We start from the raw sequence: 17,562 nt of genomic DNA on the forward strand, positions 1-17,562 counted from the left end.
GTACCGTTGACCTGGCTTTTCAATGAAATTCTGGCTGCAGGAAAGGTGCCCATGGAATGGAAGGAAGGTAAGATAATGCTATTGCATAAGGGCGGTAGCAGACTGGACAGGTCTAATTATAGGCCAGTTTGTGTGTCATCAATAGTTAGTAAGATCTTGGAGAAGGTAGTGAAGGACCGTATACAGCATTGAGCAAATGATGGTAATGTTATGTGTGAGAGTCAACATGGATTGGTGAAGTGGCGCTCTTGGTATAGCAATATGCTAGCTTTTTATGGTGAAGTTACAAGAGCATTAGATGAGGGAATGGCATATACTGCCATTTTCTTAGACTTAACGAAGGCATTTGACAGGGTGCCACATGATAAGCTGATATTTAAGTTGCAGCACGTGGGTCTGGATGTCAGATTGGTCAACTGGATTAAGGATTGGCTGTCTGATAGGTATCAGAGAGTTGTGTGTGGTGGGGCAGTTTCAAGGAAGCAGAGGGTTACAAGGTGGGGTCCCACAGGGCTCAGTACTGGGACCTATATTGTTTAACCTTTATATCAATGACATTGTCAGTGGATTGCAAGGAGATATTCAGTTGTTTGCAGATGATGCGAAGCTTGGAAGGATTATTAGTAATAGTGCAGATGCAGCAGCCCTACAAGAGGATTTGAATAATCTGATAGATGGGCAAATGAATGGGGGATGTCAGTTTAATACAGCAAAATGTAAGGTCTTGATGTTTGGGAAACATCGATGGGGCACTGCATACTCTAAGGGAGGAATACTGGAGGAAGTAGGGGAGACAAGAGATCTGGGGTTGATGATTGATAGTAACCTGAAATTTAGGGGACATACTGCAAAGGTGGTGAAGGTAACACAGAGGATTACTGCAATAATGAGAAGGACACTGACCTGCAGAGATAAAACAGTTATCATTCCGTTGTATACGACCCTGATCAGACCACACTTGCACTATTGTTCTCAGATTTGGTCCCCAGGATTTGAAGGGGATAAATTAACTGTGGAAAGGGTACAAAGGCAGATAAGAGAGAGATGGTTTCAGGACTGTACAATGATAGTTATGGCGATCATCTGAGGGAATGTGGGCTGCAGAGTTTGGTGGATAGAAGAAGGAGAGGTGATATGATCGAGACTTTTAATTTTAAACTGTTGAGAGGTGGTTACAGGGTTGACACTGGGGAGTTCTTTCGCTTGGTTGAACAGTGGGAAGGAATGATGACAAGAGGCTATCCCTAGAAGTTATGAAAGGAAACTGTGAGCAAGAGGGTGAGGAGTGGTTTCTTTGCATGGAGGGTAGTTGAACTGTGGAATGCATTGCCTGATAGAGTGGTGAGAGCGGGAACGGTCAATGAGTTCAAGGAGTGGTATGATTGACTTTGTGTTTCTTAGGGAGGGGGGATCTCTTTGTGTTTCTTGGGGGGAGGGGAGGATCTTCCTAAGAAACACAAAGTCTATCAAGACTTTGTGTTTCTTAGGAAGGACCTCCCACGATGAGTCTTTTGACTCCATGGAGGCCTGAATAATAATAGCATATGTACTTAAAAAGGGAAGGAAAGTTCTTCTAACTTTTCTTCTTTAAATTAACTTTTTATACTTTTATTTACTAATTCATTCAGTTATTCAGTATAGTCAGTATCTTCGGTTTCTAATTTATGCAGTATATATAAACAGTATTGCTGAAATGATAGCATAAATCATTTTGATGTAGTCATCTTTTGTTAGAAAGGTACATGTCCTTTTTTTTTTTTATTCCATCCTGTATGTCAGGGTTTCACGAACTGAAGATGAATAAGTGTTCTGTGAGAAGTTCTCCTGGAATTTGTTATTTTAGTTTTCTAAGCATTTTTCATGAATAAACATTTCAGTGGAAATATTCTGAGGAGAATAATATTCATGAATATGTCGAAAAGCTCAAACCCAGAACAACTAATAACATCTGTGTAGCAAATGTTAGTGACCAAGCAATGTATTTTTAAACGTGGAAGTATTCATGAATTATCATTAATTTTCACACATCGAAACCTTTCATCATTTGGAAAAGGGAATACCGCTGTTTATGACTGGTCATAAAAATTGCCTGCAAGTGGATGATAACAATGGGCTGTGTATCCTCTGTTCTCAAAACTGAACAAAATAACATCTGTGTTGCAAATGTCAGTTACTAATCAGTAAGAAAGTATAAAGAAAATTTTTCCCTTTAAATTGAAAATCAAGGTAGTCTGTATCCAGTTCTCAAATCTAGTAATACTGAATACTTTCTTCGTGAGTTCGTATTGTAGGGTAAAAGTTTCAGGCCTGCAGATTTAAATTATAATATGAATAAGAGACAAGGAACTTTGTTTAATTTTGGTATTAAGAAATCTCTTATTGAAGGTGTTTGTAATGCAGCAGATAGTGAGTCATCCCCCACTAGCCTACAAAGCGATCTCCAGGATGTACAAAAAGGAGGGGGAAAACTATCAGCACATAGGAGAAAAAGTCTGCATTCACTTGTAAGTAGTTATAATAATATTATAAATTTTTGGTGATCAGAATGGGATATGTCAATGAAAATCAGCACAAATTAATTTAATATTGTTTGTTTAATTGATGTTTAATTAATTATTAATTAATAATAAAAATCAGCTAAATTAACAATTAATTATTAATCAATACATTAAAAAATAACCAAGGTGTTCCGTGAAAATTTCAGAATTTGTGAAGTGTTCTGTCATAGGAAAAGTTTGGGAAATGCTGCTCTATGTAAAAGTTCATCCTGGTAAAGCAGATTCGATTCCTAGATGGGTGGGGTAAGTTGAAAGAGTAGAAGTGAATGAAGGGGATGTATTTCTCATACTGTGTACACTAGATATCAGTAATGCATGGTTGTGGTAGATACAATTTCATCACTTAGTGTTAAAATTCATGTCTGCCACCACCTACTTATTGGAGATTACAAGTCGCATGAAATTATGTTTTTTCTCCAAAACATTCTCCTAGTTTCCCATTTTTTATAGTATGAAATATGAGTAATGTTTTCAGATACATCAGGCATCATGGAATGATCTAATATTTCATGTCTTCATTTCAGCTCTTCTGGTTATAAATTAAAGATGCCAAGAAATTATATTCTTGGCATCTTTGCTTACACTTGGATAAAGGATTTCATCCTTTATCCAAGTGTAAGCAAACAAAGTTTACAAGTGAAGTATCTTCACAACTGCACTACTTGTATATAGAGGCTTCACATCATTTGCCTTAGTATCCCATAATGCAAGGACATATCCTTACAGACATGTATAATGCATTATGGAAAGGCCACTAATATGACTTCTGCATTACTTCAACCTTGGTATATCTTCTGAGTCTAGCTCCCATTGATGAGACCTCAATAAAGATCGAAACCGTTCTGGGTAGTGGCCCTTTCCTTATATGCATTATGGGATATAAGGATATGTGCCTTGCATTATGGGAAACTAAGGCAATTGATGTGAAGTCATTCATTAGCCTCTGTATACCAGTAACCCAGTCATGAAGAATACTTTTTTTTTTATTATTATTATGCAGGTATCTCCATGGAATCGAAAGACTCATCGCGGGAAACCAAATCTATCCACACAATCTATCATACCTCTCCTTGAACCCATTAACAGACAAAGCACTCACACCTGACTGTGGCAACCCATTCCACTCATTCACAACTCTCCAAGCAAAAAGTCTAGTCCTCACACCCCTACTGACCACACCTTTATTCAACTTCCAGAGATGACCCATTGTTCTCTCTAGCTAAGTGCTGAAACATTTTCCCTGCATCTATCCTATAAAACCCTTTAAACAACTTAAATGTCTCTCTCATATTCCCTCTTTTTCTCCTATCAACCAACTTCTGCAATCCACATACCTTCAAACTATCCTTATAAGGAACATTCCACCAGTCACTCACCATCCTGGTCACTCTCCTCTGAATCTTCTTCATTCCTAAGAAACCCAGGGACCAGAGTTGAGCACAGTAATCCAGATGTGGATGTATCAAGGCCTTATAAAGAGGAATAACTACTTCCTTATCTCTGCTTGTCAATGTATTCTTCAATAACCAAGTAATCCTATGGACTACCTTAGCAATATGTCCTCCAAACTTCACACACAAACTTTGCTTACACTTGGATAAAGGATGAAACCAAAAATATAATTTCTTGGCATCTTTAATTTATAGTATATCCCAAGTGAAAAAAACTTTCAACATCTATCTCTAATCCATGGTAGTTTAGTAATAAGGTGTAACACCTTTTGATTTGTTTATGGGAAATATATGACTTCTGCATTATTTCAATCTTGTATCTCTTCTGGGTCATAAATGTTTGTAGAATCTTGTTCTGGACAAGCTTCTATAGCTTTTGGAGTTGATAAGATGTATGCTATTTAAAAAAAAAAAAAATGAATTTATTATTAAATAGTACTTTCTTTTCTTTGATGCAATGTAGAATGTAATTTAGTACTGAAGTTATTAAATGCTCAAAATACAAATTGACAACTAATGACTACATCAACCACACACTTATTATAAATATAAATAAATATATTTTCCTTTCATTTAGCTCCTAATAGTCATAGTTTGACTTCAGGATCCTCTAATCAAGAAGAACTTTTACGTGCCTATGAATATGCTCGACGTCACCCACCACCACCTTTGCAATACGATGGTGTTCATAACAGGGGTCAAAGTCACACCAGTGGTACAGGAACTACAGAATCAGAAGGAACAGATCCTGGAATTAGGCAGTTTAGTGGAACTCCTCCCAAACCAAATGAACGTCGTCAAGGAGCTTGCCTTACACCAGGAGTTCCTGGTAGGTTTCATTTTCTAGATGTAATTCTCATCAGAACATATAGTGAAATCTTGATCTTAATCAAGAAAGTGAAAAATATGTAAAGATGAGTTATTCAATTTGTCGAGATACTCAAGTCTCACTGTTTTTCATAAAATAAAATAAAATTGAAAATTATTATGATCAATCATTAGCAACTTAATATTCAGCTCATACTCCAAATCAGTGTGTGGTAGCAACTAGTGGCTGATAGCTCGCCATCAGTGTTGATCAGCCACAGAGAGTTACTAAGTTCATATAGTAAGTTAGTCAGATACTGTGTGACTTACTGTATGGATTTTTTTTTTTAAATAGAGTATATTAATAAATATTAAGTAAATTAATATATACATTCATTTCAACTGGATTGAATTTTATGCAAACTGATAGAAATTAAAACAAAGTAGTTTCTCAGTAATTTTATATGGATAATTTAAATACTCTTTTTGTGTACAAAATTTTTGGCATAATCAGATTTAAATCATTGCTTGGTTAGTTAATTATGCAAATATGAATAAAAAGTATTTTATTGTATTTAATCTTTAAAAAGCAAAACAAAATTTGTTTTTCTTTTGCACACTCACGCTTAAGTACATGCGATTCCAACAAAGTTTCTTATATGTTTCATAGATAAATATTTATTATTATTATTATTTAACCCTCCATGGAGTCGACAGACTCATCTTGGGAGGTTCATTCAACTGACAACATATTTATCATATAGAATCTTAAAGTCCTTAACACTCCTTGCATTAACAACACATTCTGGTAATGCATTCCATTCACTGACAATTCTCCATGTAAAAAATCTACTCCTCATGCCCTTCTTCACCACACTTTTACATAACTTCTAGGAATGACCACTGGTTCTCCCTCTCCCCTCACCTTCTACTCTTTTTATAATTCCCTCTGGATTAATCTGATAAAATCCTCTCACTAACTTAAACGTGTCTATCATATCACCTCTCTTCATCCTATCCACTAAACTCTGCAATCCACATCTCTTAAACCTCTCTCCATAGCCAGCATTCCAAACTCCTAATATTGTCTTAGTCACTCATCTCTGGACCCTCTCCAATTTCTCCACATCACATTGAAAACCAGGTGACCAGATCTGAGCACAATAGTCCAAGTGTAGTCTGCCCAGTGCTTTATACAGCAGCATAACCACTTCCTTATCCTTGCATGTTAGAATACTTCTTATCACTGCAACACTAGCGATATGTCCTCTAAACTTCAGTCTACTGTCAACCATTACTCCAAAATTTCTAATCTCATCTACTTCCTGCAGTATGACACCATTGATATAATACACAGCCGTATATTTCTGCACTCCAAAATCCAACACCTTGCACTTATTGATATTAAAACTACAACCCCACTCTTTTGTCCAAGTAAAAAGTCTATTCAAATCTTCCTGAAGGGATATCAACATCAGCAGTGCTACTTATAATTCTTCCCAACTTTCCATCATCAACACATAACTGAAGATCCCCACTCAGTCCACATGATATATTGTTTACAAACAAGTTAAACAGCAGGGGCCCAAGAATAGAACCCTGGGGCATACCACTGGTTACCCTTCTTTTTTTGAGACACGGCTCCATCGTACACAACTTGCTGGTATCGTTCAAAGAGCCAATTTCTGATCCAGCTAACCAATACAAGGTGTGGCTATTAAATAACGAGATGAGGTCTGCTGTGAATCGTTTACTCGTAGCAGGGGATGCGCTTGTGCGCCGTAAATGACCTTGAAGGTTAAGCAGTTGAGATAAGCATTGTTCGCTGCTGCTTGTAATTCGTCTGTGGTCAGTTACAAAAGAAACAGGTGTGGTCGCTTTGCCAGAATAATGTCTAACATTGAACTCAAGTAGAGCATTAATCTCAAATTCCTTGTGAAATTGAAGAAATCGAGTGTTTGAAACTGTTGCAGGAGGTGTACAGTAATAATTTAATGTCACATCCGTGAATGTTTGAAAAGCACAAATGCTTTGCCGAAGGTTGAGAAAACATTGAAGATGACAAACGACCAGGTCACTTTGTAACGGCAGGAATTGAAAAAAATTCCAAAAATTAATGAAATTGTCCGCAACGATCGCCGATTAAGCATTCAGATGGTAGTAAACATGGTGCACATTGCTAAGGAGACTGTACGACAAATTTTGCATGAGCAATTGAACATGAACAAAGTCTGTGCCAAAGTGGTTCCCAGAAACTTGTGTCAGGAGCAGAAAGACGTCCGGAAACAAATTTGACATAATGGAATCTCTGACAGCAGAGCCTGACTTGCAGGAGAAGATCATCACATGTGATGAGATGTGGATTTTCCAGTACAATCCAGAAACAAAGAGACAATTGAGGCATTGGAAACCTCCACGTCAACCAAGAATGAAAAAAGCAAGAATGAGCAAGTCAAGTCAAAACTGAAGGCGATGCTGATCATTTTTGTTTATATCAATGGCATGGTAATGGTTGAATGGGTACTTGAGGTTCTGGCCAAGCTGAGAGAACGAGTAAGGAAGAAGTGACCCGATCTGTGGAAGAACGTTTGGATTCTCCATCAGGACAACGCTCCAGTCCACAGTGCACTGTCTGTAAAGCAGTATCTGGCTGATAAGAAGATCCTAGTGTTGGACCATCCACCTTAATCGCTGGACTTAGCTACATGTGACTTCTACCTTTTTCCAAAGTTGAAATCTGCATTTAAAGGCACCATTTTCAGTCAGTGGATGATGTAAAGGAGAAAACAGCAGCACTACTGAAGTAGATAACACCTGATGACTTGTAGCACTGCCTCCAACAATGGAAAATTCGTATGCAATGGTGTATATATAGAGGAGGAGGTGTGTTGAAAGTGATAACAATTCAGTTGTACAATTGTAATAATACACCACATTTTTACAGATAACACCTGATGACTTGCAGCACTGCTTCCAACAATGGAAAATTCGTATGCAATGGTGTACAGATAGAGGAGGGGAGTGTGTTGAAGGTGATAACAATTAAGTCTCATCATTTAATAGCCACACCTTGTATACTCGTGCAGTTTGTACACGAACTTATCATGTGGGAATCTATCAAATGCTTTTGCAAAGTCTAAGAATATCACTGTATATGATTCTCCCTTATCTAACACACTTGTCATAAAATGCAAGTAAATTACTGAAACAGGACCTACCCTTTACATATTCATACTGACGATTATCAATAATGCTATGTCCATCAATCCAATCCTGAATTCTATTCCTAACCAATCTTTCCAACACCTTGACCACAACCTCAGTTATACAGACTGGTCTATAGTTGGAGACTTGTCTTAGAACCATGCTTGTGGAGTGGTACTATTTTGCCACCTTTCCACTCCTTAGGAACCCTACCCACTGCAAGACTTTCATTAAATAACCAGGTCAAGGCATGACCAACTGTGGTGCACATTCCTTAAGCATACGTGGTGATATGTCATCCATTCCCACAGCCTTATTCACATCTAACCCAACCAACATCTCATACACCTCTGTTTCGTTCACTTACAATTCTTCTAATACTTGACTCTCTTCTATATATTCCACTGCATCATTTACACCAGTATGATATACGCTGATAAAGTGCTTGTTCAGTAATTCCACTATATCCTTTGCAGCTGTTAGTCTGCTGCCATGACTATCCAACAATGTTAGCCTGTCATAATTATTCTTCCTCTTGCTTGCCATGTAGCAGAAAAATTCCCTTGGTCTGACCAGTCAATCTACTCTCATACTGCACCTTTTCTTTCTTTACCATGTTCGTCATCTTTCTAGCCTGCACCTTATACTCTTCATAGATCTGATCACCCCAACTGTCTTGTACTTCCTCCATAACATTTTCTTTTCCAGCACAGCTTGCTTGATTTCACTGTTCATCCATTACACTCTATTTACTCGCTTAACCCTCAGTATGACATCATACATTGCTTTTGTCAGATGCTATCTTGTGCTTCCATGCATTGCCAACATCTTTTTTGCGTAGCTCATCTACCCAACGTAGTGATGCTAACTGACTACAGACCTTCCTATAATCACCTGCTTTGTACTTCCACATGCATCCTTTTTTGGCAGTTACCTTTTCTTGTTTCATCACTTCCCAAACAAGTACCTCATGATCACTCTCACCAACTGGCAGCAGTGTCAACAACCTTATTATTATTATTATTATTCTAAGACCCCATGGAGTCAACGACTTACTAGGTACTCATCATACCTTACTTTCAGCACATTCAAATTCTCTGCAGACACCACACTCTCACTTTTTTCTATACACCACACCACACCACACATTTTTCTAATTAAAAGAGTGACAGCCACACATCTGAAAATTCAAAAGCAGTACAGGATCAAATGTAAATTTGTTTAAAAAGGCTGCGGTTTACTTTGAAGTCTTCAGGAATGTACTTTTACATACTTTTGATAATACACATGATTAGGTCCAACAATAAAGTAACAATACCAAATATCTTCTTCTTTCACTACGCGTTATTCCCACTTCCTATGCAGGGTCCGCATGTTACTTAGATGTGACTTCTTGTTAGTACCACTTCCAACTGACCTGCCGCTGGGGGGGATATATTTTTGACTGTAGTAGCGTATGTTCACGGGGCCAGTTTGCCTGCTTGCTGGATGAAAAACGCCAGATAAACTGGAGGAAAAAACTGCCCGTGCCCAAGACCTGCTAACTTGGTTGGCTGAGGAAGATCCTCAAGTTCTTCAATTCTTCGATGGGAATCGAACCTGAGACACTCCTTCCTCAGACATATGGTTGCGAAGCGCAAAGCCACTAGGCTAACCGTGCGGACTTTAACAATACCAAATATATATGTGTGCAAATGTAAAATTACCTTTAATCACTTCTGAAGTAATCCTATTCTTAAGCTACATCTGAATTTCAATTCACTTCCTTTTCCTTGGGTTTCATACTGCCTATGGAAATCATATTCTGTTATGATGTTTAAAAAGTTGCAGTTTTCTGGTTTTCCTAGGAAAAAGAAAGAATTCAAATTAACACATTCACTGCCACTGATGCTTTGAAGTGTCAAACTGGTATTTTCTTATGTACCATTGTCGCTTCTACGTATCATAAAATAACATACAGGGTGTTCGGGATAAATTTGACATATTTATAATTAATTATATTTTTCCGTAAGTTACATGTATTAACACACACTTCTCTTAATTTAAAAGTTTGGACCCTTCTTCATTCATATACAAGATGTCAGAAAGGATGGATAGCTGGAACCCACCTGAATCATGGAAGAGAATAACTTGTATCATGATGATTCGTGCCCGCCATCAAAATAAGGATATTACGACTGCTGCCCAATGCTCCCTGAATACAGTAAAAACAATCAGGCATGAACTAGAGACTTGCAATGGTGACTACGAGGATGTAGCAAGAAGAAAGATCCCTAGCAGACGATCTGATTGCGTTCGTACAGCAGAATTCCTCGCAAATCTGCAGGAACAGGTGTTGAAGAACCCTGGCATTGGAATTCGGGCTTTGTTCGTGGAGTTGCTAACTGTAGTCAAGCCCTGGATAACAAGGGTAGCCAATGGTAGGCCGTATGTATGGCAGCAGGATTCGGCCCCTTGCCACACCTCTGGGAAAAGTCAAAAATGGTTGTCTGAAAATTTCTACGACTTCACCAGTCCAAATGTTTGGCCTCCAAACTCCCCAGACCTTAACCCCATGGATTATTTTATATGGGGTGCAGTTGAAAAAGACACCAATCGCACTTCCAGTAATACAAAAGCCCAGTTAATGGATAAAATTAAAACAGTTTTTGCGGCCCTTCCCAGGGAGACTGTAGCATCAGCTTGTTCGAGGTTCCGAAGCAGAATTGAAGCTGTGATCGATGCTAATGGTGGTTATTTTGAGTAAATCTTGTTGATAGTATTGTAATTAACTCTGCCTGTAATGTTTTTTTGTCAATTCATTAAATTTAATAGATACAAAGAAGATTTTCTTTTTCCTTACGAAACTGTCAAATTTATCCCGAACACCCTGTATTGCTATGCTGCATAACTCAGTCTGGTCTTGGCAGGCAAATTCTGTGGATGTGTAGGCAATGTGGCAAGGCCATTCTGAATGGCATGGGGACATTGTCATAAATGAGTAGCAGTGAATATAATGAATATTCTTGCGCTATGATTTTTTAAACATATTTCTTCAAAAAATTCAGTATTTTTAAGCTGCATTTACAAACTTTCTTCATATCCAAATTTTCAGTCCAAATTATATTATCATACAGGAACCTTCATAGAGTCCACACTGACCATTATACAAACAATGTCTAACATATCTCAACCATCTACAAGGAAAAACTCCAGTCTCCATACCTTTGTACTGTTCAATATGAGAGAAGAGAAGAAGATCTTATTCTAGCTTGTCTTGTGTTGTATTGGAAAGTTTCTTCAGCATCTACTCTATATTATTATGTGACACCTCCAGGGAGTCCAGAGACTCATCGAGGGAGAGTGTGCCAACAGCATTGAACGAATAACCCCTTCCAACTACTACCCATGCTCAAACTTGCTTAACTTTTTGTGTGAGCCATTAGTTGCAGAGGCTCTACCAATCGACCAATCTCCCTTTAGTAACTTACATGTTTCTTCAATATCCTCTTCTTTTTGTCTATCAACTAAACTTTGTAACTCATATGGCTTCAGTCTATCCTTGGTTTTTGATAACTTGTCTCTGAATCTTCTCCAGCAACTCCACATACCTCAAAAAATTAGCCCATTACTCTGAGTGTAGCCATATCCAAGGCTGGCGGAAGCAGGCATGCAGAGCATGCGGGCACCGCAAAGATGGGGGCGCCGCCGCCAGGGAACGGTTCATAAGTTCATTTTTAAGAAAAAAAATTTTTATCATAAAAACAAAAAATTCTAGGAAAGAACTTGACATTGTTAGCATCCAGGAATGCGTTAGCAGAGCTAATCTCAGATGGTATGGTCACTTAAATAGAATGGGAGAGGAAAGATTAGCAAAACAAGTGTTCTCTGCCAGGTTGGCAGGAAAACGACCCAGAGGAAGACCAAGATATAGGTGGATTGATACGGTACAAAGTGCCTTAGACGATAGAAATATAAGATCTGATAATGTTGGAGTCTTGACAAGTAACAGACTGATTTGGAGGAAAATTGTAGATAGGAAGTTAGTAATGATGTAATTTTTTCATGTAGTACTGTCATATCCTGTACACCCCTTGAGGGTACATGGCAGGAATTTGATGATGATGATGATGATGATGATGACAAAAAATTCTTACAATGATCAATATTAAAATAAATAAGGCCGGATATACCGAATAAAAATTAAAAAAAAAAGTATATTGCCGCCTCTTTGATCAGCCGGCTGTTTACAATTTTGCAGCTAGAGCAGGCTAAATGCTAGCCTGCAGAATGTTGTGTCTACTGCAATCTACCTAAAGTGAAACAGTGAATGGTTTTTATATGCAGAAACGAATTTTCGTACAAAACATTTGTTGCTAGTTAACCAGTCATATGGCACGCATCTCAGTAGGCTACTGACAGTAGCGCAGTGCCGACTATTATTTCGTCTCTGTGTCGTGTTGTGTAATAATTTCTTGTGGGTATAAAATAGAAATGGAATCAATAATTAAAAAAAAGTTATTTGGTGCACAAAATCATAAGTGTCATGCTGCGAAAGAATCAGATATTAAGAAACAAACTGGAGCTCTTAATAAATTTGCTAAAATATTAAAATATTCTGATGCAGATTGTATCCAACTCGATACATCAAAAATCAGAGTTGAAGAACCGTGCACATCATCCAGTTTGCATGAAAGTACTATTGCAACTATTGAACAAGATAATTGAACATGATTTAAGTGAAAAATAGTTAGGATTTAGTCAACTACAACAAGATTTAGTTGTAGTTGACCACAAAGCTAACAGTGTCTGTAAATTTAGAAGATCCAGGTGAATGGGGTAATATTGATGAAAAATAACGAGTCGTTTTAATTGAAATGGGGCCTGTTCAAAATAAAAATATAATATATCCCAGAGATACATATGGTCGTAAATTTGGCGACACATATTATAATAGAAAAATGGAAAATGGAAGCTCGTGCCAAGAACATGGCTCATTTATTCCGAAACTTTAAATTCTGTTTTTTGCTTTTATTGCAAACTTGTCGCACCTACTGAATCACCTACTGAGTCTTGTAGAAGGTTATAACGATTGGAGAAATGTAAGTACAACTTTACATAGACATGAGACTAGTTTAACTCACATGAAAAATTTCTTAAAATGGAAGGAACTTGATAAAAATTTAAAAAAACAAAAATACTATTGATTTCCAGACTTAAAGCATGTATGAAATGGAAAAGAAACAATAGTCAAGTGTTTTAGAACGCTTGATTGAAATTATACAATTCCTTGGTAGTCGAAATTTAGCTTTTTGCTGATCATCTGATAAATTATATGAAAGGAATAATGGCAATTTTTTAAAATTAGTCAAACTCTTAGCGAAGTTTGATCCCGTTATGGAAAATCATGTTGAAAGGGCCCTACAATGAAACAATAGGGTACACTATTTGAGTAAAGACAGTCAAAATGAAATATTAGAAACTTTAAGTAATGCAATCAGGGATACAATTTTATTATCAATTTGAAAATCTAAATATTATTCCATAATTTTAGACTGCACACCTGATGCAAGTAAAACAGAACAAATGACCATTATTATTCACTTTGTTTCCTGTGACAATGGAATTGTCAAGATCAGAGATAATTTTTTAGGTTTTGCAGATATATCAAATTCCACAGGACGTGCTTTATGTGCAACAATAATGGAACAACTGGAAAAATGGAACATTCCCATTGAAGACATGCGAGGTCAAAGGTATGACAATGCGGCAAATATGAAAGGGAAAAAAATATGGGCATCAAAATTTCCTCTTGAACAAAAATCCTCGAGCTTTTTAAGTGACATGTGCTGCTCATACTCTAAATTTAATCATTAACGATGCAGCCAAAGTGAATGCAGATACAATTAGTTTTTTTTGCAGTTATTCAAGAAATATAAAATTTCTTTTCATTCTCTTACAAACGTTGGGCAATCCTTTTAACGTTCATAAAAAAATTAACATTGGAACAGCCATCAGAAACGCGATGGGAAAGTAAAATTAATGCAATCCGCCCTCTACGATATCTGTTAGGAGAAATTTATGATGCACTTTTTGAAATTTAAATAATGAAAATTTTAATAAAGAAACTCAGCATGAAGCACAAACATTAAGTGCTAAAATAAAGGCCTACAAGTTTATTTGCTCTCTTATAACTTGGCATGATTTACTTAACAGAATAAACCATGTGAGTAAAATGCTTCAAGACAAAAATATGAACATTACACTTGCTTTAGAATCTATCGAAAACTTAAAAAAAAAATATTCTTACAAGAGTATCGATCAGATACAAATTTTAAAGAAGTTCTAAAAACGGCAAAATAACTGAGTGAAGAGGTGGATGGAGAACAAGAATTTAAAACGGGTACGGAAGTTCGACGACGAAAGAAGACACGACAATTGGACTACGAGCATCATGACGAAACGCCACAATCACCAGAAGATAAATTTATAGTGAATGTGTTTTATACACTTCTAGACATTGCAATGTGTTCGTTAATAGAACGTTTTGAACAACTAAAAACATATTAAGATAATTTTAATTTCTTGTATAGATTACTAGAAATTAATAACAAAGAGTTACAAAAAAATTGTGACGATTTAGAGATTCTCTTGAAGGACTGCGACAATAAAGACATAAATTCAATAGAAATATATGATGAGTTATGTGCTTTCCGGGATATTTTTCGGAAGGATAATTTAAATATTCAAAAGCCCTTTCGATATTCTTAATTTTATTGTGTCCAATAATTTATCTTTCCCTAACTTTTCAATTGCTTTAAGAATACTATTAACCTTAACTGTTAGTGTAGCGAGCGGTGAATGTTCCTTTTCCAAGTTAAAAATTGATTAAAACCTACTTAGGAACAAGTATGTCACAAAAAAGGCTTGTTAGTTTGGCGTTAATAGCTATTGAAAATGATACATGTGCGTAATTAGACATTAAGACCATTATTTCTAATTTTGTGAATATGAAATCAAAAACATTAAAATTTTAATAAAAAAAATTCAACTATATATTTATATAATTTAATTTATTTTCTGTTATTCTGTAAAGATATCATTTTTTGAATACTTATATTAAATGTTCTAATTATTTCTGAATTCTTTTCTTATTTTCTCATCTATCTTGAGTTTCTTTTATTTTCCTAAAAGATAGTTCCACTTATAAAAATTATTAAAAATTTTTTACAAGTTACTAAGAATTTAGTAACTTGTAAAATGCAAGAATTTTTTTAAACTTTAGTTCAAATAAATTTTAACTTTAATTAAAATTCATTTTAATTTTGTTAGCGATTCGGGTCGGTGTGAAGGCTATAATCCCTGTATCATTATATTCAACGATTAAAGTGAAGTGGCTTTATCAAAATTTGCTTTAACTTTTGACAATTTTTTGAATATTTTTGAAGATTTTTAACGATTATCCTGCCTAGTCAACACCCCCGGTTCGTTACATTTAGCGAACCAACGTGTGGCTGTTCTGTCAAAATTTATTTAAGAAATTTCAAATAATTTAAATTTTTATTATCGTAAAAGAACCACACACTCCCGAATCGTTACAGGGGCGCTTAGATAGAAATTGCATGCAGGTGGCAAAGACCCTAGCGCCGGCTCTGGCCCTATCAAAGCATTATAGAGATGAATAATAACCTCCTTATCTCCATTTGTTGTGTCCTTCAACAGCTGAGTGATCCTTTAACTGCCATTTGCAATAAGTCCTCTGAATCTCAGTTCTTTGTTCACTATCATTCCAAGTAGACCTCATCAATTTCTTGCAGTCCATTTCCATCAATATAATTCAGAGCTGGTTCATCACAAAGTTTATCCACATTATCAGTCAATTTAAATTATCTTGCAGGATCTCTACATTACTGTTATGAACTGTTCCCTGCAACAGTTTTGAATCATAAGCAAACAAATTGAATATTCCACTTCAAGTTAATGGACCCAGTACAGAATCCTGTGGCACACTACTGTAGTCATCTGCCTTCTGTTGCATTCTACTCTGCTATGTACTACTGTTGATTTCTTTCCATCAGCTGCCCTTTTATCCATGTAACTATCTTCATGCAAGGATCGAGAGTTCTAGATCTGATCATTTCATCAGAGGATATAATTGTGAGAGGGGTTTCACACTTTCCTCCAGTTGGTGAAAGTGATCATGAAGTGATACCTGGGTTGTGGCTAGTCATATGCAGACTTTTGTGAGGATAGAATATATGAGTAATTATCCATGGGTGAATGTATTCTGAAGGCCAAAGGCTGAATAAGGTAGGTGTAAATTGGATGAATGTGGAGCTTAAGCATGAAATCTGGAAAAAAGAGGATATTTTGGAGGAAGTACAAGATGAATAATGGTAATAGTCAGTTACATGAAGAGTATGAAGAACAAGCCAATAGAACTCAGTTAGTAAGGAAAGGTGAAGAAAAATCCTAGAGAGTTTTTAGATATGTGGCAAGCAGTGCCGGATTAAGGGGCAGGGTGACTGGGCACCCACCTGAAGTGCCAAAACTTAGGCCAGCACTAGGGCCTTAGAGCCTGCTCTCCTTCCAAAAATAATTGCCTGGCAATGGAAGCATTGCTATACTTTCTTCTGCTCTGAGAAGATGCAAATATTGAAAGAACATAAAATAATTCATTATCTTCTATTGATAGAAATGTCTACTTAGTAAGTAGAAACAGTCATATATTTAAGAATGCTGTCATATACTTTTTATCTTTATATATGTATTAGTATAACCTGTTGCAAATGTATTCACAATAATAAACAAAAATAGAATAAAGTGTAAATTAGGAAAAAGGAAAGAAATAAAAACTATTAACAATTGAATTATTCTCTGCTTGTAATAAACATAAACAAATATAATAAAAACAGTTAAATACAAACCCCATTACAGTTATCTAAATTAAACTAATTATCTTCTTTTTTGTCAAAGGCCAATGGTTCTTATCTAAAATAGTATTGACATTGACAGGAATGAACTCTTTGAAGAAATTAAATCTTTAAACAGTTTACTTCCGGAAAACATCAATTCACTGTTAGAAACTTGACAATTTTTAAAAGCAAGCAATATGCAGAATATAGTTCCAAATGCATGGTCGCATTGAGAATTTTGCTGACAATTCCTATAATGGTAGCAACAACTGAAAGAAGTTTTAGCAAATTAAAACTTATCAAAACATATTTGCAATCGACATTGGGGAGTGAGAGATTAAATTCTTTAGCCTTGTTATCTATTGAAAATGATGTTGCGCAGAAAATAGACATTAGTGAATGAATAAAAGCTTTTGGAGATTTAAAATCAAGAAAAAATATATCTAAATTATAATTGATTAAATTAAAATTACAGTGTAAAATCAATAATTTTTGTTTGTAATCATTTTTATTTGTTTCTCTTTTATGTAGTATATCTGAGTGAATAAAAATGAAAAGCAGAAATAATGAAGTTGTGAAATTATTAATAATTTGAAAAAATACTTATACTTACAATTAGAAAGTACTTAAGTAATAAAAAAAATAAAA

The 17,562-nt window shown here is 35.9% G+C and overlaps 1 protein-coding gene across 1 annotated transcript in view; it reads left to right on the top strand.

Annotated features, from left to right (window-relative positions):
- The window catches only part of LOC150093941 (cell adhesion molecule Dscam1-like), a 1,598,688-nt gene that overhangs the window by 1,355,352 nt on the left and 225,774 nt on the right, over positions 1-17,562 (top strand). The window contains exon 30 of the mRNA XM_090412925.1: positions 4,587-4,838. Within this exon, the coding sequence (XP_090269051.1) occupies positions 4,587-4,838 (252 nt within the window). The remainder of the gene's footprint in view (positions 1-4,586; positions 4,839-17,562) is intronic.

This window comes from Typopeltis vanoorti, chromosome 23, assembly GCF_054136105.1.
Source record: "Typopeltis vanoorti isolate ZY-2024b chromosome 23, IOZ_Tvanoo_1.0, whole genome shotgun sequence".
Taxonomy (NCBI): domain Eukaryota; kingdom Metazoa; phylum Arthropoda; class Arachnida; order Uropygi; family Thelyphonidae; genus Typopeltis; species Typopeltis vanoorti.